We start from the raw sequence: 24,276 nt of genomic DNA, 5'->3' as shown, positions 1-24,276 counted from the left end.
CTCATAAAAGCAAATTTGATACATGCCATTTCAAAGAAAAAATAAAAACTCACTTGGATTTTATTGCTCTTGCTAAAATCTGAGATTTATTTGTTTTATAATAAAATTGAGACTTTACGAACCTTCGTAAAAATAAGGTAAAGTCAAATTTCGGTTTTTTGTAGTTTTTGTGCCAAAAAACCAACAATGTACTCAAAAAGAATAACAAATCTATATTTTTTAAGTTTAGAGTTAAACTCGTTTCAAATTTAAATGATTCGGTAGATTATTCTGGCTAAATAAGCGATCTACGAAAAAAGTTTCGAGTGATCAAAGTCACCCCGATGATCAAAGTCACCCCGGTTTACGGTACTCTGATTAGATGATTAGGGATACCCGATCAATCGCACTAATCGATTATTATGGAAACTAATCGAACAATATTTAATCGAACAATTAGCATCGATTACTGTTTTTTTTTAAATTGACGGACTATCCATATTGTGTTGCAAATTGTTACTATTGAATTTAAACAATTAGAACGGATTTGAATTCCTTCTAAAAACACCATAAATTTAACGTTTGTATAAACTATACATTTTTTATCATATCTATGCATACTTTTAATAGATCCGTTGGAAAAGCTTATAGCAACAGCTGGATTTCGTACTGAACATTGTCATTCGCACCAGGTTCGTTCTTCAAAGATTTTGTACGATGTTTTGATCACTTGCTGAACGAGTATGGACCAGTGGTGCAAATTTTCATTTTCAAATTCCAACTTTCAGTTCAATCAAACCCAACCATGATTCAAATTCAAAGCCTTCCTCAATCGTTCACTTTCAAGTTGGCGGGATTTTCATAACTGAATCGTACGTCTTCATTTTAAATTAATGCTTTTTCATTCACCAACCAAAGCTGTCATCTGCTCTGTAGAGGCCAGTTTAGGTTAAATTTCGACATGTTTTGCGTTTTCAAGCTTATATACTACAGTAAGAACTATGTTCAGAGTAGTTTTGCTTGAAAAACCTAGTCAATACACCAGTAAAGAGATATTCACAGGGTCAATGAAACTGAAAATGCCTGGAAAATGATTGATCAGGTCGGCTGTTTGAATGAATAATGGAAACGAACAACTGATAATTTAACATAGTAGGGCATGATTTGAGATTTTTTCCATCTTCAAATTCAAAACAAACTGTTGAAAATTTGCAGCTCTCGTATGGACATACCGTTCACTGATCTCGTAGCACACCAGTCCTCTATCAGAGCACATTTCGTTATGCGAAAATCGGGGTATAATTGCGATATCTGACGTTTAAAGTACGCACTCTGAGATCTCGCATTTTTATACTACCGTCCTCCCCTTAACCCCAGAAGAGATTTATTTTTCTCCCAATTCGTCGTGTAAACAATTTGTTTCTCTCTCAATTCAAACGTCAAAACGGAACAATACCAACGCAGCTGGATAAGTCTATAGGACCAGCACGAAACGGTATGTAGAGATGGAAAACTTCAGATTCATTATATGCACCACTCCAGCAGACACTAGATCCATGATAAGTTTTGGGATATTTGACAAAGAGCTCATATATTCCGAAGAGATAAAAAAACTTATCTTTTCGTGATTCTTTATGAAATTTAACCTGGTAGAAGATTAAGATGCCGTCATCAGAGTTACCTTAAATTTCTATTCTATATCGAAATAAACGGTCATCAAAATGTCAACAGCAACGTTATTCAAGAACCTATTCTCAGAGAACAGACATTCATGTTCGGGCTTGTATGTTTATCATACTTGTAAAAAAGTCAGATAAAACACTAGCACTACCATATCAGCAGGAAGCTATTTTGATATCTATGTGATCAACTGTCAGTTCTCTAAAATTCTGTTCTCAATCACATTCGAATAAACAGGTAATTTTTACACATATTTAATGTTCGAGATTGACGTCTATTCTCTGCAACTTTGCTAAAAACTATCCGCAGAACTTTAAAACTACATAATTGATTATTTCAATTATTCGATTACTTCATTAATCGATTATGATTACTAGTGATGTAAAAAATAATCGATTAGCTACTACCGATTAATTAAAAAAAATCCCTAGTGATGATGTGCAGACACCACAAACTCAATCGACTAGCAAACAATGAACGGCACTGTGACTTATATTTATAGCTTCACACCATTTAAGTGAGTCATTTAGGTGCTCCATATTGACGGCTCTACCCGGAACAGCTTTACTCATGTATGGGTATTTTCACGTTTTTCGAGATGTTCCCCTTTTCAGGTCGTTTTCATTAGTTTTCTAGTGGAATAAATTCACAATCATAGCTATATATATAACCATAATTTCATGAATTTTTGAATCGCTTGCTGATAAAACGACGGCAAGTACGACTGCACAATCTGTCTCCGGGTACATCTGATAGCGCCAGTGAACTATCTGCGCACTATGAAAAACTGTGCGCCCGAGAAACAACCAAAACAAAAATTAAGGCTCCAACACATACTATTATTTCCCTATTATTTATTTGTTTTTAATATATAAATAACACACGGTACCGTCAAGTTCATGCATTGAGCAGTGTTAAATAAACGAATTGTACAAAACAATAACAGCTCAACTGGCACGTTCCGATATTGTTCGAAGGTTTTGTGCCGTAAAATGTCTTCTCATTTGTTATCGTTATAGAAAGAAAACCTGAAGTATTTTCACAGTTGATGTCCTTATTTTTCTAATCGAGGCTATATTATTCGATATAAATCGAACTGAAAAAGAGATAATTTTCAGAGAAGATCGACAATCATCGAAAAATAAAAATATCCTTTTCCTTTTCCTGATGGAAATGAAGGCAATATGATTCTGTTCCATGAGCGCAACTATTGTCCAATAAATTAAGGGTTACGGTTTTGATTCTTACTTTTAAATTTGTATATATTCAGTTGCGAAACTGTGTTCAAAGTGTTCAAATCCGAAGCCAAAATTTGAATAAATACATACGTTTAGTCGCTACGATTCTTCGTGCTAAAGTCCGAGATCCAAAACATTCTAAAAAGCGTTTAATATTCTGGTAGGACTCCTAAAAGATCGCACAGCCAGAAGTGAATGAGTATTTCGTACGATGGTACCACGAGCAAGATTGTAGTCCTAACGACCATATCAAAGTATGTTCGAGTGAAAGGAAATTTATTTTCAATCAAATAACCAAGGTTTGAGCTCTTTAGGCGTCAGCGAAATCCGTCAACTAATGTGTATTACTCTCGGAGCAGAGAATTAGATCTAACACGTCGCTTCTTCTATGTCGTGCAAATGTTGGCATATTTTCTGCATCCAATATAAGCAGATTAATACTACTTAAGCTGTTCATCAATTCAAATCCTCCCAAATTGATATTTCAGCTGGATCGTTCTATTGGTTTTTAAATTACAAAAACAATATTTAAATAACCTCCCAGAATGATACTGCCGTGGAGGTTTATATCTTTTGAACCCATTTGCTGCAATTTTACATTCCCCTCCTCGACCAATCTGTCAAGAGACTACAATACCCGCGATAGTCGTTAAAAGCTCAGTACTAAAGGCTCTGAAGTTTAGGATTAGCACTGTTATTGACGGAGATGATTTAAGTTTTTCGCAGTGCGAAATGCACATTCAAATAAAATGTCAAAGATTACATGACCATTCTAAGAGATTATTCTAGTATTTTACTAGTACTTATTTAATCGATTCACCATTTTCACAGTCTTGTCATTGCCTAAGGAAAAATTTAGATAGTTCCACAAAAAACTACTGTGGTGTCTTTTGATAAAGGATCCGTGAGTGTTCGAATCCAACCGGTGTTCAAGCCACTGTACTAAGTACTACTGATTCCTACTAAGAACTACTGATTCCTGCTAAGAACACTTTTTAGTCGAGATTCAGTCATATGATGTCCAGCGTATGAGACCAGCTCCTTATCTCGGTACTAACTAGACCACTGTAACAGAATTAAGTATGAGTAATACACTGATTAAGACTTGGTACTCCCAATTTAAAAAGATCGCAGACGTCAAATGATGATGGAAAAAATTACATGCTATCGCTGTTCAACACGCTCAGGACTAAAACGTAAATAGAAGGAAAAAACAAATTAAATTTTTGAATGCGTTCGTCGATTTAAATTTGTACATTATAGGTTATAGCCTGATATTTGAGACAAACATCTGACCAAGTGTCGGACCAATGTTTAATCCATCAATTTTGTAATAATATAGAATCAATATCGAACTAGATTCGTGTTTTGCATGAATAACAAATCCCATGCACAATACGAAAACTCGTTTTATTAACAAAACGAAGTGTTTTTGTTATCATCAAATATTTGGTTCGATTCATGACAAACATTTATTTTAAACCCGCTATTCCACGTTAACTCCATTTAAAGAAAACAATAACAACGACAACCAGTTTGAGATTACACAAAAATTTCTTATCTGAATCAGGGCAATTATTGCTGAACCTAACAAGTTCAAACAAAGCACCAAACAAACAGTCATCAGTTATTTCCAATCATTTCCCACCTCCAGTCCACCGTCGAAATCACCATAGCTAATAAGCGCAGGAAAAAAAGTAGCGTCAGTAAATTAACTCCCCAAGAGCGTAGGCAAACAAATGCCCGTTACAGCTCAGAAAGGAAGAAAAACCTCTCCTGCCAAACTCACCCCACCCCATCCACCATTCTCTGGTGATTCTGCAGTACGGCCGTGCTAAATAGGTACAAAGCTAACAACTACACTTTGGTAATTAACACTTACATGCGACTTGGATGGTGGCCGGCTGGGTCCGAACGACACCTCGCGACGATCTGGCGTGGCAGTCGCACTTGAACGGACCCCGACCGAAGAACTCGTCGACCAGCTCGCGGGTGATGGTGGTGGTGGCTTCCTGCAGCTGAACCCCGGTATGGGGGTCCACGTGCGTCTCCAGCGTCGTCAGTGGGGGCTTGTTGCCACCGCTGCACTTGAACGAGATCTGCCCGGATGAATCGTCCGCCGGAGCAAAAAGGGAGAAGAACAAGCAAAAGTGGAGAACGGTGTAATTAGAAATTAGCGGTGGAACTAATGAGATTTAAATATTTGCCCGGACAGTGTGGGTTATGTTTGATTAGTGTCGGAAAGTGAGTGCATGTACATATGCCGTTCGGGAACATGACAGTATACTTTCATGTAACTCACCTGAAAGGCGTGCGATGCTTTGCACTGCAGCACCGCCGGTCGATTCTTTATCACATAAGTGTTCTGTGGTTCGACTAGAAACACCGGAAGCGAACTGGTCGTATCACTTCCCTCACCAAAACTTTCAATTTGATCTATCGCATCCACGTCGAACCCGTCGGTGTAATCTCCCAAATCGTGGTTACGATTACTGCCACTATTATCCTTATCACGACTATCATTGTCATCTGGATGGTCCAGTTCCTCCTCGTAATCATAATCGTAATCACTACCATGACCTAGCAGAGGCTTTACATTGCCAATCGCAGGGCTTTGCCCGTTTTCAGCGCCACTACTAGCGGCTCCCGAAACAAACGGGTGAGTGGCTCCGCTCTCATTTTGCTTCCTTGCAAACACCACATCGTCCTCGTCGCCAAATTTGGTCGGAAGTCCCTGAGAATCCGATATGTACCCGAAATCGATAGGGTTCTCATCGGCACTACTACTTTGGTGACCTTTGTCTCCACCGTTGGTGGCCGACGTGGAATCACCACCACCCAGGAACTTTTGCTGTTGCTGTCTCAACTGGCGCTCTTTATTCACTTTCGAGCCAATTACGGCTGCAACTGAGAGCACGATAATAAATAATTGAAACAGCGTTACTTTATTTATGCTCATGTTATCTGCCTTTCCTTCCACGCTTCTGGATCTGAATAAAGGTTTAAGGTCTGTCGTCTCCTTGCTCGCTGGCAGAGTCGGTTAGCTTCATGCAGTCATTGGAAGTCGCTTTTCCACGCGGATGTGTATGTGTGTGTTTGTGGCTTGCAAAGGAACTGTTGAACGGAACGGTGAAAAAACAGGATACACCGTCCCAGGGAAAGAGTTATGTGCACGTGTATGTACGGAACACAATCTCGGTTCTTTACTGTAACAATACATCAGAGTGTGGAACAATAATGAATGGTTCAACCACCACAGCTAACGTAATCGCTGTACCGTCGATGTGGTGCTCCTGTGGCTGGAAGGATTGCGGCTTTGTGGTACCACGGTACGACAGGAGGAAAAATCTTGACGGGTGGCAGTCACCGTGGTTCCATTGACAATGGTGACGTTGGCGGGAAAGAAACAATTGTTTTGTTCCGGCTTCTGTGGCTGCTTTCGCTGATACAAACGACGTTACTCCGGTGTAACAATCTCTGTGGATGATAGAATAATGGAAATTGAATCAGTTGACATGTGTGAGGGAACGTGTAAACGTTTTTTTTATGGTGGATCGTCCATATGGTAGGAAATGTTTCACTTTTAATTTGTTGTAGTAACTGGTTTCCAAAATGCATATAAGTTACAGAAACGAGCTTCGAAAATCAAGCAATCAACACATTTACATTTACGAAAGAATAAAAAACCAAAAAAAAATAAAAACATAAATGAATAACAAAATGAAAGCAAAGAAAAATTAAAAAAAAAAGAATAAACGAAGAAAGAATACAAGAATAAAAGAATAAAGGAATAAAAGAATAAAGTAATAAAATAATAAGAGAATAAAAGAATAAAAGAATAAAAGAATAAAAGAATAAAAGAATAAAAGAATAAATGAATAAAAGAATTATAGAATAAAAGAAAAAAAGAATAAAAGAATAACAGAATAACAGAATAAAAGAAAAAAAGAATAAAAGAATAAAAGAATAAAAGAATAAAAGAACAAAAGAATAAAAATATAAAAGAATAAAAGAATAAAAGAATAAAAGAATAAAAGAATAAAAGAATAAAAGAATAAAAGAATAAAAGAATAAAAGAATAAAAGAATAAAAGAATAAAAGAATAAAAGAATAAAAGAATAAAAGAATAAAAGAATAAAAGAATAAAAGAATAAAAGAATAAAAGAATAAAAGAATAAAAGAATAAAAGAATAAAAGAATAAAAGAATAAAAGAATAAAAGAATAAAAGAATTAAAGAATAAAAGAATAAAAGAGTAAAAGAATAAAAGAATAAAAGAATAAAAGAATAAAAGAATAAAAGAATAAAAGAATAAAAGAATAAAAGAATAAAAGAATAAAAGAATAAATAATAAAAGAACAAAAGCATAAAAGAATAAAAGAATACAAGAATAAAATAATAAAAGACTAGAAGAATAATATAATAAAAAATCAAAAGAATAAAAGAATAAAAGAATCAAGAATCAAGAATCAAGAATCAAGAATCAAGACTCAAGAATCAAGCATCAAGAATCAAGAATCAAGAATCAAGAATCAAGAATCAAGAATCAAGAATCAAGAATCACGAATCAAGAATCAAGAATCAAGAATCAAGAATCAAGAATCAAGAATCAAGAATCAAGAATCAAGAATCAAGAATCAAGAATCAAGAATCAAGAATCAAGAATCAAGAATCAAGAATCAAGAATCAAGAATCAAGAATCAAGAATCAAGAATCAAGAATCAAGAATCAAGAATCAAGAATCAAGAATCAAGAATCAAGAATCAAGAATCAAGAATCAAGAATCAAGAATCAAGAATCAAGAATCAAGAATCAAGAATCAAGAATCAAGAATCAAGAATCAAGAATCAAGAATCAAGAATCAAGAATCAAGAATCAAGAATCAAGAATCAAGAATCAAGAATCAAGAATCAAGAATCAAGAATCAAGAATCAAGAATCAAGAATCAAGAATCAAGAATCAAGAATCAAGAATCAAGAATCAAGAATCAAGAATCAAGAATCAAGAATCAAGAATCAAGAATCAAGAATCAAGAATCAAGAATCAAGAATCAAGAATCAAGAATCAAGAATCAAGAATCAAGAATCAAGAATCAAGAATCAAGAATCAAGAATCAAGAATCAAGAATCAAGAATCAAGAATCAAGAATCAAGAATCAAGAATCAAGAATCAAGAATCAAGAATCAAGAATCAAGAATCAAGAATCAAGAATCAAGAATCAAGAATCAAGAATCAAGAATCAAGAATCAAGAATCAAGAATCAAGAATCAAGAATCAAGAATCAAGAATCAAGAATCAAGAATCAAGAATCAAGAATCAAGAATCAAGAATCAAGAATCAAGAATCAAGAATCAAGAATCAAGAATCAAGAATCAAGAATCAAGAATCAAGAATCAAGAATCAAGAATCAAGAATCAAGAATCAAGAATCAAGAATCAAGAATCAAGAATCAAGAATCAAGAATCAAGAATCAAGAATCAAGAATCAAGAATCAAGAATCAAGAATCAAGAATCAAGAATCAAGAATCAAGAATCAAGAATCAAGAATCAAGAATCAAGAATCAAGAATCAAGAATCAAGAATCAAGAATCAAGAATCAAGAATCAAGAATCAAGAATCAAGAATCAAGAATCAAGAATCAAGAATCAAGAATCAAGAATCAAGAATCAAGAATCAAGAATCAAGAATCAAGAATCAAGAATCAAGAATCAAGAATCAAGAATCAAGAATCAAGAATCAAGAATCAAGAATCAAGAATCAAGAATCAAGAATCAAGAATCAAGAATCAAGAATCAAGAATCAAGAATCAAGAATCAAGAATCAAGAATCAAGAATCAAGAATCAAGAATCAAGAATCAAGAATCAAGAATCAAGAATCAAGAATCAAGAATCAAGAATCAAGAATCAAGAATCAAGAATCAAGAATCAAGAATCAAGAATCAAGAATCAAGAATCAAGAATCAAGAATCAAGAATCAAGAATCAAGAATCAAGAATCAAGAATCAAGAATCAAGAATCAAGAATCAAGAATCAAGAATCAAGAATCAAGAATCAAGAATCAAGAATCAAGAATCAAGAATCAAGAATCAAGAATCAAGAATCAAGAATCAAGAATCAAGAATCAAGAATCAAGAATCAAGAATCAAGAATCAAGAATCAAGAATCAAGAATCAAGAATCAAGAATCAAGAATCAAGAATCAAGAATCAAGAATCAAGAATCAAGAATCAAGAATCAAGAATCAAGAATCAAGAATCAAGAATCAAGAATCAAGAATCAAGAATCAAGAATCAAGAATCAAGAATCAAGAATCAAGAATCAAGAATCAAGAATCAAGAATCAAGAATCAAGAATCAAGAATCAAGAATCAAGAATCAAGAATCAAGAATCAAGAATCAAGAATCAAGAATCAAGAATCAAGAATCAAGAATCAAGAATCAAGAATCAAGAATCAAGAATCAAGAATCAAGAATCAAGAATCAAGAATCAAGAATCAAGAATCAAGAATCAAGAATCAAGAATCAAGAATCAAGAATCAAGAATCAAGAATCAAGAATCAAGAATCAAGAATCAAGAATCAAGAATCAAGAATCAAGAATCAAGAATCAAGAATCAAGAATCAAGAATCAAGAATCAAGAATCAAGAATCAAGAATCAAGAATCAAGAATCAAGAATCAAGAATCAAGAATCAAGAATCAAGAATCAAGAATCAAGAATCAAGAATCAAGAATCAAGAATCAAGAATCAAGAATCAAGAATCAAGAATCAAGAATCAAGAATCAAGAATCAAGAATCAAGAATCAAGAATCAAGAATCAAGAATCAAGAATCAAGAATCAAGAATCAAGAATCAAGAATCAAGAATCAAGAATCAAGAATCAAGAATCAAGAATCAAGAATCAAGAATCAAGAATCAAGAATCAAGAATCAAGAATCAAGAATCAAGAATCAAGAATCAAGAATCAAGAATCAAGAATCAAGAATCAAGAATCAAGAATCAAGAATCAAGAATCAAGAATCAAGAATCAAGAATCAAGAATCAAGAATCAAGAATCAAGAATCAAGAATCAAGAATCAAGAATCAAGAATCAAGAATCAAGAATCAAGAATCAAGAATCAAGAATCAAGAATCAAGAATCAAGAATCAAGAATCAAGAATCAAGAATCAAGAATCAAGAATCAAGAATCAAGAATCAAGAATCAAGAATCAAGAATCAAGAATCAAGAATCAAGAATCAAGAATCAAGAATCAAGAATCAAGAATCAAGAATCAAGAATCAAGAATCAAGAATCAAGAATCAAGAATCAAGAATCAAGAATCAAGAATCAAGAATCAAGAATCAAGAATCAAGAATCAAGAATCAAGAATCAAGAATCAAGAATCAAGAATCAAGAATCAAGAATCAAGAATCAAGAATCAAGAATCAAGAATCAAGAATCAAGAATCAAGAATCAAGAATCAAGAATCAAGAATCAAGAATCAAGAATCAAGAATCAAGAATCAAGAATCAAGAATCAAGAATCAAGAATCAAGAATCAAGAATCAAGAATCAAGAATCAAGAATCAAGAATCAAGAATCAAGAATCAAGAATCAAGAATCAAGAATCAAGAATCAAGAATCAAGAATCAAGAATCAAGAATCAAGAATCAAGAATCAAGAATCAAGAATCAAGAATCAAGAATCAAGAATCAAGAATCAAGAATCAAGAATCAAGAATCAAGAATCAAGAATCAAGAATCAAGAATCAAGAATCAAGAATCAAGAATCAAGAATCAAGAATCAAGAATCAAGAATCAAGAATCAAGAATCAAGAATCAAGAATCAAGAATCAAGAATCAAGAATCAAGAATCAAGAATCAAGAATCAAGAATCAAGAATCAAGAATCAAGAATCAAGAATCAAGAATCAAGAATCAAGAATCAAGAATCAAGAATCAAGAATCAAGAATCAAGAATCAAGAATCAAGAATCAAGAATCAAGAATCAAGAATCAAGAATCAAGAATCAAGAATCAAGAATCAAGAATCAAGAATCAAGAATCAAGAATCAAGAATCAAGAATCAAGAATCAAGAATCAAGAATCAAGAATCAAGAATCAAGAATCAAGAATCAAGAATCAAGAATCAAGAATCAAGAATCAAGAATCAAGAATCAAGAATCAAGAATCAAGAATCAAGAATCAAGAATCAAGAATCAAGAATCAAGAATCAAGAATCAAGAATCAAGAATCAAGAATCAAGAATCAAGAATCAAGAATCAAGAATCAAGAATCAAGAATCAAGAATCAAGAATCAAGAATCAAGAATCAAGAATCAAGAATCAAGAATCAAGAATCAAGAATCAAGAATCAAGAATCAAGAATCAAGAATCAAGAATCAAGAATCAAGAATCAAGAATCAAGAATCAAGAATCAAGAATCAAGAATCAAGAATCAAGAATCAAGAATCAAGAATCAAGAATCAAGAATCAAGAATCAAGAATCAAGAATCAAGAATCAAGAATCAAGAATCAAGAATCAAGAATCAAGAATCAAGAATCAAGAATCAAGAATCAAGAATCAAGAATCAAGAATCAAGAATCAAGAATCAAGAATCAAGAATCAAGAATCAAGAATCAAGAATCAAGAATCAAGAATCAAGAATCAAGAATCAAGAATCAAGAATCAAGAATCAAGAATCAAGAATCAAGAATCAAGAATCAAGAATCAAGAATCAAGAATCAAGAATCAAGAATCAAGAATCAAGAATCAAGAATCAAGAATCAAGAATCAAGAATCAAGAATCAAGAATCAAGAATCAAGAATCAAGAATCAAGAATCAAGAATCAAGAATCAAGAATCAAGAATCAAGAATCAAGAATCAAGAATCAAGAATCAAGAATCAAGAATCAAGAATCAAGAATCAAGAATCAAGAATCAAGAATCAAGAATCAAGAATCAAGAATCAAGAATCAAGAATCAAGAATCAAGAATCAAGAATCAAGAATCAAGAATCAAGAATCAAGAATCAAGAATCAAGAATCAAGAATCAAGAATCAAGAATCAAGAATCAAGAATCAAGAATCAAGAATCAAGAAGCAAGAATCAAGAATCAAGAATCAAGAATCAAAAATCAAGAATCAAGAATCAAGAATCAAGAATCAAGAATCAAGAGTTAGGAATTGGAGTAATGTAAAAACACCCCTGATATTCATTTGAACAAATGAGTAAAATCAATCTCAAAAATATTTTTTTATTTATCGGCATCCCACTCCATGTACACGTGGCCTGATTGTTACTGCCTCAAGCTTCACTCGACGCTGGCTGTGGAGTACACAATATTGCGAATCATTTTCCTTCAATCCCGCATTCCGCCATCAGCACTCACCGTAATCCTCAACAGCATCCACGAACCGTCGTCCTTCTAGGTTTTCGCTTTCTCGAACCACTCTGGCAAATAATTCTTCTTGTTACACACTTCCACCTCTGGTGTTCTCTAATTAAGATTTTTTTTCAATAAATTTTTAATTACACTCGCTATTCTTCACTCCCTTCCTCTACACAACACCATCAAACGAAGCACTGACTTTTACACTCCTTCTTCTCTCGGTAATGGTACAAGCTGAGAACATTGATGAAATTGAGAGGAAACCCCGGTTCCCACACTTTACCACACTCTATGGGTCACAACAACATTAAACCCGACCGGTTAGCGCGGAAAATTGCCTTCTGAAAGGAGACCGGCTCTGACACACGAAACTATTCATCCAACCGGCTCCACACAAAACAGACCACTTTTCTTCCGCTTTTCACTAGTTACTGCAAGCACCCGTCCTCATACGGCGCGGGGAAGCTGCGACACGTTTTCCCCCCTATCCCGTCGTTGACAATAATAAAAAAAACTGGGGATTTTCACTTCACATCCATTCGCTTCATTCGCTCACAAATTGAAACAGCACTCTTATAAATTTTCCACCGACACACAACGGCACTTCCGGCCGTAAAAATAGTCGTACGTCTACCTACGCCAGGACACGCCGTAACATATTACACTCCGAACCGTACCGTCGCTGCCGAGATGTCGTGTTTGCCGCGCCGTAGCCGTTGTCGTAGTCGCTGTCGCACGGCCAGACTTGCTTCCTCTGCTGCACTTACGCTCACTCCCGGACCCGACCGATTGCATCGCATTCGCGCCGAAGACTGAACCGACAGCGAAGGATGGTCGAAAGCGAAGCTCTGTTGCTGTTGCTGTTGCTGTTGTCGTTTCACCCTCGTTACACAATCACCACCAGCAGCATCGTATCATCGCAGGCGAGCGTTAGCAGTGCGCCTCCAGGTAGTAAGCGGAGAAGTGTTTTTTCATTCTCTCTCTCTCTTATTGGCATTGGATGAAGGACCAGGTGATACCTGCAATTGGAAAATTAAATTAACTATTGTTAGAAATCTCACTGGCTGGTAGTTCTTGTTTTTTTCTGGTTGTGCAATTCTCATTCATTGTCGTATTTTTGTTGTCAAATTGGGGAAAAATATAACCGACCAAGGAGGAAGCGATGTTTGGAGCTTTCGGAATGGAAAGGATTTGGAAATGGGAAAATTGGGAAAACCAACAATCACGTTTGCGTCCTTCTTGTTTGGTGCCGGCGGGCGGCTGGAGAGCGAGAATTCAATTGGGATGTGGGATTTAGTGACTTACTTAGTGTGAGGTGTGTTGCACTTTTTATTACACGGTAGATGTGCAGCGAGGACAATGCAATCAGGGTGATCAAATTGAGCTGGAAAGAGAATGGGTTTCGCAGTAGGTAAGTGACTTTTATTGATGGGACTGTTTGGCTTTCGCTGGTTTATTTATGTTCTACTGGAAAGAATCGAACCCAAAACTGTTGGAGGGTCGAAATAATCGGATAATGGATTGCAGTCGATGGGGTGATTTTGATAAAACTAGTTTTAATAAATTACTTCTATGTAGTCTCTTACTCTAATGGAAAAGTATAGGTAGAGTTATTTGTGGTTATTGAACGTTGTTCTATAGTTGCAATAAAAAACCCGAGCATTTTGACACTAATTTATTAAAGCCACCATCCAAACTATCTACTAGATAATACAGGTATTTTTTTTTGTTTTAGGCTCTGAAAATTTTAGTAATATTGATACATTATTAGGAATATTCACTTTATATTATCCAATCCTTGGAGAGTCGATTCCTAATTATATTGGCATCTACCTGAACTAAGCCGACCCGTGTTAACCCTCCGGAAGTCGCGCAAATGGCTGACTGAACGAGCAGCCGCAGCTGCTTTAAGACGATTTCGCTAGATTGTCAGAGCAGCGTGCACTCAGTGCACTAGCGCGACTTCCGGAAGGTTAATTGATTCAATAAAACAACAATTAAAACCATCATAAAAGTATTGTCTGTTATTTATTTCGAACACTTTCCGTTGTCTGAGTAACCGTTTTTGACAATTAATGTGTTACTTTGGCTGTTGATTAATATCATTATAATTATAATTATCTGAATCAAGATAGAAGTCGATAGCGTCAGTAAAATCCAATGTAGCGACTTCTTAATAAGCAAATCTTATTATCCTGAAACGGGGTTGAGAGCAGGGATGCCTTTATGCTAGATTTATCTGGTACAGCCAGAGTTTTTTGCAGCTTACAGCTAAAAAGACAAACCTATCATGCTGCCAGATTTTTGAATTATAGAAGTGTTTGCACACACATTTTGGAAATTTGGGGCATACTTTCCCAAATTTATCAAAAATTGATTGATAAATTTCGATAACTTTGAGGTCGCTGTTAAGTGACAGATTTTGCCAGATATTTTTAGATGATCTGCCAGATATTCTCTGAAAAATAGTGGCAACCCTGGTTGAGAGTAATCTTCTATATAACTCTAACAATATGGATATTTTAGAAATGGGTTAGATGTCGGGTAGATGTCGGAAATCAATGTCTGACGCCATTTTAAAATACGAGGTGGTATTGTTCGTCTTTTTCTAAAGGAGCTTCATTTTTGGGCAGTAATCATTTGTTGTAACCAGTGCTGAGCAATTTGACGATGGTCTTTGAATTGTGACGGTAAATATGAAATAACCGTATCACCATTCCTCGCATAGTGCTTCTGTTAACTATCTCTCACAGAAGCCGTGCGAGAGAGAGAGAGAGAGAGAGAGAGAGAGAGAGCGCATTGAAGTGATAGACAGATTTACAACCATTTATTTTGTATAGGTATAGTGAAGATACGATTTTATCAGCCCCCGAATCTGCCCACCCCCGATTTTGTCAGCTTTCTGACCCGATTTTGTCAGACTCATATGAAAATTGGCAGTTTGATGGACTTTAGCAGACGAACCAAGTTGAATTCGAGTAAATTCTTTCTGGAGCATATTTTTCTTATCGTAGAGATCGAGATATTTCGATATGCAAAAATAAAAATACTATTTTTTTTGAAATTTGGCGCTGTCAGACCCTTTGCGACGCGAATTGATTTTTCATTGTTAATATTGATATTTTTTGCTTTATATAGATTTTTGGGGTCGCTGATTTTGATTCTGATTTCGAAAATGTAAAATTCAAAATGGCGGATCCAATATGGCGACTATGCCTAGCTAAATTTCATGTTTTTCATATTGGCCTAAAAAATATTACAAGGGGGTTTTCGGGGTCGCTGATTTTGATTCTGATTTTGAAAATGTAAAATTCAAAATGGCGCATCCAACATGGCGACTGTGCTTGGCTAAATTTTATGTTGTTTTTTTATTGGCCTAAAACGTCTTACAAGGGGGTTTTCGGGGTCGCTGATTCTGATTCTGACTTCGAAAATGTAAAATTCGAAATGGCGGATTCAATATGGCGACTGTGTTTGGCTAAATTTCATGTTTTTTATATTGGCCTAAAACGTCTTACAAGGGGGTTTTCGGGGTTGCTGATTCTGATTCTGACATCAGAATCGTAATAAGCAACCCCAAAAACTCTCATAAATTGAGTTTCATGCTCATTGTAAAAAATGGCTGCTATTGTGTAGCCGAAATTTTGAATTTTCAAATTCTGTTAGCAGAATTGTAGTCAGCGACCTCACAACCACATAAACTGTTTTGATGCTAGTTGAGAAGTTATCCTTGTCTCTCAGAATCTTTTATAGACCAACATAATAAAAAACTCCATTTTTGCCTATTTTTTATTTTTTTCGAAAGAACTGACCTACGAAAAATTCAGCAAAAAATCTATTATTTAGTTCAAGGTTTGAGATATTTGCAAAAAAATTAGATCACTAGGACTTTAATTCAGACACAGCCGAATTTTGAAAATAAAATGAAATTTTCGAGTTTTAATTGTTTATAACTAATAAGGAATTAACAAATTAACATTTTTACATTTCTTATAAAGGAAATGTATAGAATTCGCTCAAACTTTCAAGATTATTTCCGAGGCCCGGAGGGCCGAGTCTTATATACCAATCGACTCAGCTCGACGATTTGGGACAATGTCTGTGTGTGTGTGTCTGTGTGTGTGTGTGTATGTAACGGACAAATTCTCATTCGTGTTTCTCAGCAATGGCTGAGCCGATCTTATCCAAACCAATTTTAAATGAAAGAACTAAAAAACAGTATGAACGCTATTACTTTGTTTTTGATTCTGATGTTTAGTTTCCAAGATATGAATGTTTGAATGCGTAAAAATGGCGTTTTCCCAGTTTTTTTTTAATTATCTGCCGAAATTGACAATATAGATTAACAATTTATATGTTTTTAGACAGCTTTAACGAATACCTTTCGAACAAGCTATAGATTGTTGAAATCGGACTATTATCAAAAGAGATATTTAACATTAAATGCGGACGAAAGATTTTCATCATTTCCCATTGCCAGAAATATGACCAAAAACATGTAATCTATTATTAACGCCAAAACGGCTTATTTTAGGTCAATAGTATCTTCGGAGAATTTAATGGAGGCAATATGCCCTTTCTTTTGGTATTGTGCTTTTGCTGATTGATCCCCCTATGAGTGAGATATTTTCACAAATTTTCTTGGAAGTGATTATATCGAAATGATGCCTTCTACAAATTTGTAGCTCTTACTTTTGCGAATAACTTTACTAAAGACTTTAAATATCTATTTTGAATACTTTAAAAGTTATGGCTTGTTGTTTGTTGATTACTCTTTGTCGCCTATTTATTGTTCAATATAGTAATAATCCATTGAAATAAGCTAAACATTATTTCGATAAAACGAATTTTGTATTTCATTTTACTATCTACAACCGTTAGAAATAATCACCGAACACTTCCAAGTTGTCTGGAAGGAACTTGATAACTTATCAGTACTAAAATGTTCATTTGTGCGAACCTTCTGACTGCAATATTTCTAACTTATAACCATCGGATCGATCTGAAACATATCGGAAAATAAAAAGCGAAATAAATAACTCCAAGCAACGGCGTAGCCAAGAGAAGGTTTTGGGGTACACCATACAACCCTCCCTCCCCCACCACACCCAAAAAAAAATATTGGATTGAAGTTGAAAATTTATTGATGCTGACTGATTTAATTCAATATTACAATAACAATTATCTGATCCGTAGATTGATAACCTGTTGTTGTAAACATCATGAGGACTTTTGATAAATTGTCGGAATGGGGTCCTGATAAGTAACTGATCTATTGGTCTTGATTTCACAGTTGTCTAATAGCATCAATATCAAATTCCTGCCTGAAAACATTCCAATAGAAAATTCCAGAGTTCTGTAATCAATCATAATCCTCAGATTTCTTTTCAAATTGAGCTCGTTTTTGTAGATATGTACTGTGATAAGGGTCTTTATTTAATAGGAAGCGAAGTTAAAATTGATTTAATGTCTATGAAACATAGAACTGCGCACCAAAAAAATGCATAACTTTCAACATTTGCTAAAAATGTTTTTGCCTTTCTCATTCACTCTAAAATTCGTCAATCTAATCCCGACCCAGAGAGCCGTGTGTCATATGCCAATCGACTCCGTTCATCGAGATCGGAAAATGTCTGTGTGTATGTATGTGTGTATGTGGAAAAAAAATGTGACCTCTGTTAATCAGAGATGGCTGGACCGATTTGCACAAAGTTAGTCTCAAATGAAAGGTACAACCTTCCCATTGGCTGCTATTGAATTTTTTATTGATTGGACTTCCGGTTCCGGGGTTACGAGTTGAAGAGTGCAATCACACAGCAAATTCCCATATAATTTGAAATGAAAAATTTTCAAAATCAAATTTGTATTTTTGAGGCCAAATGATTTTAAAATGCATGAAACATTGAGATGTTTGACAAAAATTGACTTTTTTGGACTTTGGTACATTTTTGCCTTTCTCATATAGAAAGGTTATGCAATCACTCTAAAAATCGTCAATCATACCGGCCCGGAGGGAATATACAGTGAGGGGTTGCTACTTTAAAATTAAAACTAGTTTAAAATTTCTTAACAAGTTGAAAATTTTCGGCAGGACCCGGACCTCCCGGATCTTTCTCCATGATCCGTCGCTGGTTTCAAGCGATGTTTCAGTATCACAGTATGTTGATTCATTGTATGTATGTGCAAATCGTACTGAACATGTAATATTCATTTCCACCATTGTATTGAACATAACCAGCCATGGAATCGTAGTCTATACAAATGAGACAAGCACAATTGCACCACAAGGTGGATTAAAACAGGTTTTTATTTTGGGAATGCGTTGAGTTGAGACGAAAACGTAATATGGTTAATACCGAGGATAACACTTTTCGAATGTAGAGAGAAATTTATGAAAAATGACGATTTCAATTCGACTCTAGCAGGTTCTGATCGATTTTGATGAGCATTTGATTTTTGTTGTATGACCAATTATATGTATAGGTCAAATGTTTAAAAACAGTAATTTAAGGTCAAGATAGCATCATTTTGAAAGCGCCAATTTCGGAGGTTTAGTATCTTCGATGAGTTTTACAAACGTTAAAAACAGCGCATCATTTGATAAAATAATTTTGACGGTATATCGTCCAAGAAGTATTTATGGTGAATTTTCTCAGGTTAATATTCATGACTACAATAAAGTCTCAACAAATTCGGTAAAGACACGAACTCTGTTACTATTTTCTGAAAAAATAATTCTGCATAATTTTAAAACTTCAAAAATTACGGTTTCGGAATTATGCCGTTTGGACAGTATGATCGATTTTCACCAAACCGAATTTCTGGCTACGCCGCTGACTTCAAGTAAGTAGAAACAAAGTCGTTCTACACTCGTTCACAAGAAACTTCTTCGAATGCTGAATATCTATTATAATCATTGAAACCCCGATTTTATCAGCCAAATATGAACATATGTTTGAAGGGCACTAGCAGCCGAACAAGACTGAATTGAAGTAAATCCTTTCTTGAGCATGTTTTCCTTATCATGAAGATGGAAATATGCAAAAATAAAAAGTTCATCATAATCAGAAATAGTTATCAGACTACATCAAGGGACGGGAAGAATATTTTAACAGCTTCAGTTTATTATAAAGAAAAAAAAATGCCTGATTTAGTCAATGTCCCCATTTTGTCAGCCTAAAATACACCATGAGATTGATAAAAATGGGTCTTTATTGCATGTATTATTCACTGTGTTTCACATTAATAGGTACATTTCATTTTTGGGGATTTTTTTATTGCATCGAACTACAACAATTTTTAGGTAGCTTTCAAGGGGTTATTTTATAGACTTCTTCCAAAATTTGGCGAACCTATTCCAATTCGTATACCAATTAATTGGTATATTTAAGGGTTTATATGTTGCAGACAGAGAAAATGCTGAAATTTTCAGCTTTTTTTCCCACACAATATTACGAAAGCTTATTAAACAATATTTCCCAAAAAGTTTGTGAAAATTATAAACTATTTGAAATTTTTTAATAGTTTAATTTTTTATTTAACCGTGATTTTTTAATAAATAGTGACCATCGCTTCACAACGTAGTCTATTTTTCATGGCTTGCGATGAGCACGATCTCTCGAATTGCTGAACTGAAAATTATGGAATAGAAATAAATTTTAGTATTCTTTACAGATTTAACTCGCCGCGTAGATAGCTCTGAATTAGACCCGCTGGTGCCCTAAGACGATTTCGCTAGATTTTCAGAGCACTGTGTACCCAGTGCATTAACGCAAGTGACGGAAGGTTATCGAAAAGATTCGTGAAAATGAAAATTCCAGTAATGATGATGATTTTCCCTAACGGTTCGTTTTCGAGAGGTTTTTATTTGTTCTTTGACATTAGGATTAGCGATAATAATTCAAATCAAGGATACTACTGGGAAGTCACCTTTAGAAAAAGTCGATGTCGAAGTAAAATTTGGAACTATGCACGCATGCACTTCAGAGATAGCGTGATATCAGGAGCTGCGATATTTCATTTCAACCCTTTTTTGTGAAAATGGCGATACTTACAAATGTAAACATATGGCTTTTTTCATACATGCGAATAAGGGCTTTGAAACGCAACAAATAAACCAAAAAATTTTGATTCTACGATATTGCTTTCTTGAACTACAGCAAAAACTACAACGGGCGAAACTGTATTTTTGTTTGTTTATTTAAAGTTTCGCCCTCCACGCTCCATGCAAACAAACAGGGCGATACTTTTGTTGCTAGCAGTTTAGAGGCGAAACAGTTATTTTCGTATTTTTTTAGGCTTATCAAGCTGATACCAGCTGTAAATATTAACAATGATCGCTATTAAAAAAACACGGACGAAATCGGTGGTGTAGAACGGTAGTTATTGTAAAAAAAACGTAAGGGCGATACTTCAATGCTGATAGGTGTGACCGAAAAAGTAAACAATCGCCAAAGGGGCGATACTATCATTTTGTCAATTTCAATAGCAAAAACAAATTTTAATTTAATAATTTCAAATATTTTATGAAGTTTTGGGTTTCGATCACTGAATCATGCAATCTAGGATGTAAAACACACAATAGTTTTTGAATAGGAAATAAAACCAAGTCTGGAAATATTCACTGTTGATTTTCTTTGAATGGTATCACTGCTAGTATCGCCCTTTTCAAGAAAAAGCGTTGATTTCTTAGTTCTCAGTCGCGTTGGAAATTTGAGTAAAGTATAAACTTCAAATGGATTCAAAAAAAAAATTCGATTTTTTTTGGCTCAGTACAATATGTAACCCCTTTAGGAAAATTTAGTTTTCCCACCACAATATGTATATATATATATATATATATATATATATATATATATATATATATATATATATATATATATATATATATATATATATATATATATATATATATATATATATATATATATATATATATATATATATATATATATATATATATATATATATATATATATATATATATATATATATATATATATATATATATATATATTTTATTAACAGAGCATTAACAATAATTCGTTGGTATGTCTATTTTATGGGCCATTTTTTCGCTTTCCCATTGATTTTGTTTGAGATTTCTAGCACTGATGTTGTCCTATGCTGATTTGAGTCCTGCCACTATCCCATGTAGTATGTGTTATCAAAAACATCGCGAAGCATCAAGTTCTAAATGTTCTCAAACGATATAATATCCGAAGAGAGTGATAAGAGTTATAAGAAATGTCTCATCACACTGTTAGGTGGATTAAAAGCGTTTTTTGTGCTAGTTTTACTCCTTACATCCCTAAGAGTTGAGTAAAAGAAAGAATTCGTATTTATATGACAACGCTAACTAGAAATCCAATGAAAACTTAGGAGAAGTAGGGCGGAAAGGAAATTTAAACTAAATAATCAGAACGAGTTATGGGGCTATGTCTAAGAACTAAAGAGAAACATTTTATGAGGTTCGGTTCATTAAAAAGAAAAAAAATAAGTCGAGATTTTGCCAATGTCCCCGTTTATTAGCCTAAAATTCATTAAGGGGCTGCTAAAAAAGGGGTTTTCACTTGTCAGTGCATTGCATTCAGGTAGCATGCGGTGCTTTGTTGATTTTACCTCCACCTTTCTGTTTCTTTTATGCAAAACTTTTTGTGTAAAACCGCCTGTTTTTCAATACTAGCTCGTTGTTTGTAATAAAATAACCGTCATAGCCGTATTTACATTGTAAATAAAATGATGGTCAGTTTCAATTCCTATCAGTAATGATTCCAATGAGTGAGAGATTCAGAAAAGAACCGTCTTACTGTTGTCAATTTATTGGAGTGAGAACCGTAACACAATATGCATTGCATACTGTTTTGACTGCTAACCATTTCATTCTCTTTTGTCCAGTAGGTTTGCCATCAGCATCGTGATGGAGCTCAGCACTGGTAGCAACCGTTTTCCACTAGTGCTCACTTATCCTGGATTTATTTTTTTGCTATTTTTTTAAATTAATTAATAATGTTTGACACTATTTTAAAATCAATGGCTTTTTTCCGGATGAGAGAAGATCTCTATGAACCTTACAATATTGACATATTTTTGAAACTGATTTGAAGGGTGGATTCCAGAGACTGATTTATGAAACTCTTTTTTAATTCAAAGTTTAGACGTTGGCTTTCCAAAATTCTACCCATATTGTTCGGACTGTCGAGAATTTCGCTCAAGTGAAAGTCACCTTCCTTGAAGTTAAAACGCAGTTATTCCGAAATCCGTTATCTACCTTGCAACTCCTTGGCCTGAAAAATATCTCTATTGCTAGGATTATAACAAATTTGGCATAACTGGAAGCTGCGATTTTGGATTTGAAAATGGCGTCAGACGATGATTTCCGTCATTTACTTGTCAACCCAATTCCTAAAGTATCCACCATGTTAGGTTATACTTTTAGGTCGCCATCTTGAACTTTAAAATGAACTTAAACATTTTACAGTCTTGACTTTAACGCAAAATAATTATTTTGTGATTGGAATCCGAGACCAAAAAGCCATCTTTGAATCTACAAACAGAGTGGTCGTTCCCGTTCTTAGTAAACAACTGTAATATTATAACATCCCCAATCACTCAACCGAAAGACATCGTCTTAAAATGGTATCAGTCAACGATTTAAATGGCGTCAACCAACGATTTCTGTCATCTACCCGTCAATCCCATTGTGATAATACTAGAATAGGTTAAATAATCGGTCAACTAGTTTTCTATTAAATGGAAGCGTAATTAAAGAACCGAACGAACAATGTTGAAACATCCGATCATTGTATAACTAAAGGAAAATATTTTTTTGTGTAAGAGAGCGACAATTTTTTTGTTCGGATCAAACGATCATGCATCGGTTTGAAAGCGAATAGGAATTCAAAACTTTGTAAGCGAGTTATCACTGTCGATTGTCGCAAAGCGGATCGTGATTCTACAGCAAAATGACCAGAACGACCGTCAGGCGCTCTAAAATAGTGAATCTTTTGATAATTTAATGACACCCTAGATTGTGTGAAAGCGTGTGCTAGGGAAAATTGGACAATCTGGAATATGTAGGCTCAAATGGTACGTTCTCCGTGTGTAGTCGGAGATTTGTGCCTTACCGTGTCTGCTCATCATTTCCCTGATCGGAAGGAAAGGAGAAGAAGGAGGGAGGAAGTAGAATTGGAAGGATGGGAAAAATGATAGTATAAAAGCAAACAGCTGATAAATTGAACTCAGGAGTAGTTCAAATCGTGTACGAGAAAGCCTAAAGCTCTTTACTGCATTGGATAACGAATTTTAGTGTTATTTTTACATTTCTTATAAAAGAAATGTATAGAATTCGCTCAAACTTCCAAGATTTTTATTTTATATAGAGGTTCAAAAAATTAAAAATGGACTCTGATCTTATCAATCAGCGAGTGAGGTTGGCAGAGACCGACCCACTAAAAACGTTGACCAAGCACAACTGAGTAGTTTACTTGAGCTACCTCTTCTTCTCATGCCTCAATCCCCTCAGGGCACTGGATACGACGACTTCAGGGGACAGCTCTACTCATACACTTACAATTTTCAGTCCGTAGCTGTCGCAGTTAGTTTACTGGTTTTCTTCTCCTACGTAAGGCCATTGCAAATCTTTTTTAAAAATTATGTCACCCCCCCCCTTCAAAATCGCTGAAAAAAATCAGGGGGCAAATAATTTTTTTAAAATAACCAAATTTCAAAAAATTGTCACGTTTTATAGAGCAACAATAGCTTCCATAGAGTTTTGCTTTTCGTAACTGAAAACTATTATGGTAGTTTTAGAAATTACCATCCCATGATAATTTTTATTTTGACCATTCTCGGGTAAATGTGAATTTTAAATGAGATCATCGATCCAGTCCAACATCAAATGAAACGTTTGCTGGTCGCGGAAGGAAGGACCCATCTGTGTATTATCAAACGAAAATCTCATGGAAAGGCTAATACAGACCGACTTCTGAATCGATTCCATTTTAAACGCAACAG

The 24,276-nt window shown here is 34.5% G+C and overlaps 1 protein-coding gene across 1 annotated transcript in view; it reads right to left on the bottom strand.

The window, feature by feature from the left end:
* Positions 1-24,276, bottom strand: part of LOC131680735 (netrin receptor unc-5-like) — a 1,096,742-nt gene that overhangs the window by 444,465 nt on the left and 628,001 nt on the right. Inside the window, exons 3-5 of the mRNA XM_058961442.1 lie at positions 12,262-13,280; positions 5,200-6,374; positions 4,780-4,996 (exon numbers count right to left, since the gene is read on the bottom strand). Coding sequence (XP_058817425.1) covers positions 4,780-4,996; positions 5,200-5,856 — 874 coding nt within the window. The 5' untranslated portion in view covers positions 5,857-6,374; positions 12,262-13,280. The remainder of the gene's footprint in view (positions 1-4,779; positions 4,997-5,199; positions 6,375-12,261; positions 13,281-24,276) is intronic.

The sequence above is a fragment of the Topomyia yanbarensis genome, chromosome 2 (genome assembly GCF_030247195.1).
Source record: "Topomyia yanbarensis strain Yona2022 chromosome 2, ASM3024719v1, whole genome shotgun sequence".
Classification (NCBI taxonomy): domain Eukaryota; kingdom Metazoa; phylum Arthropoda; class Insecta; order Diptera; family Culicidae; genus Topomyia; species Topomyia yanbarensis.
This window is presented reverse-complemented; position numbering and strand designations above follow the sequence as displayed.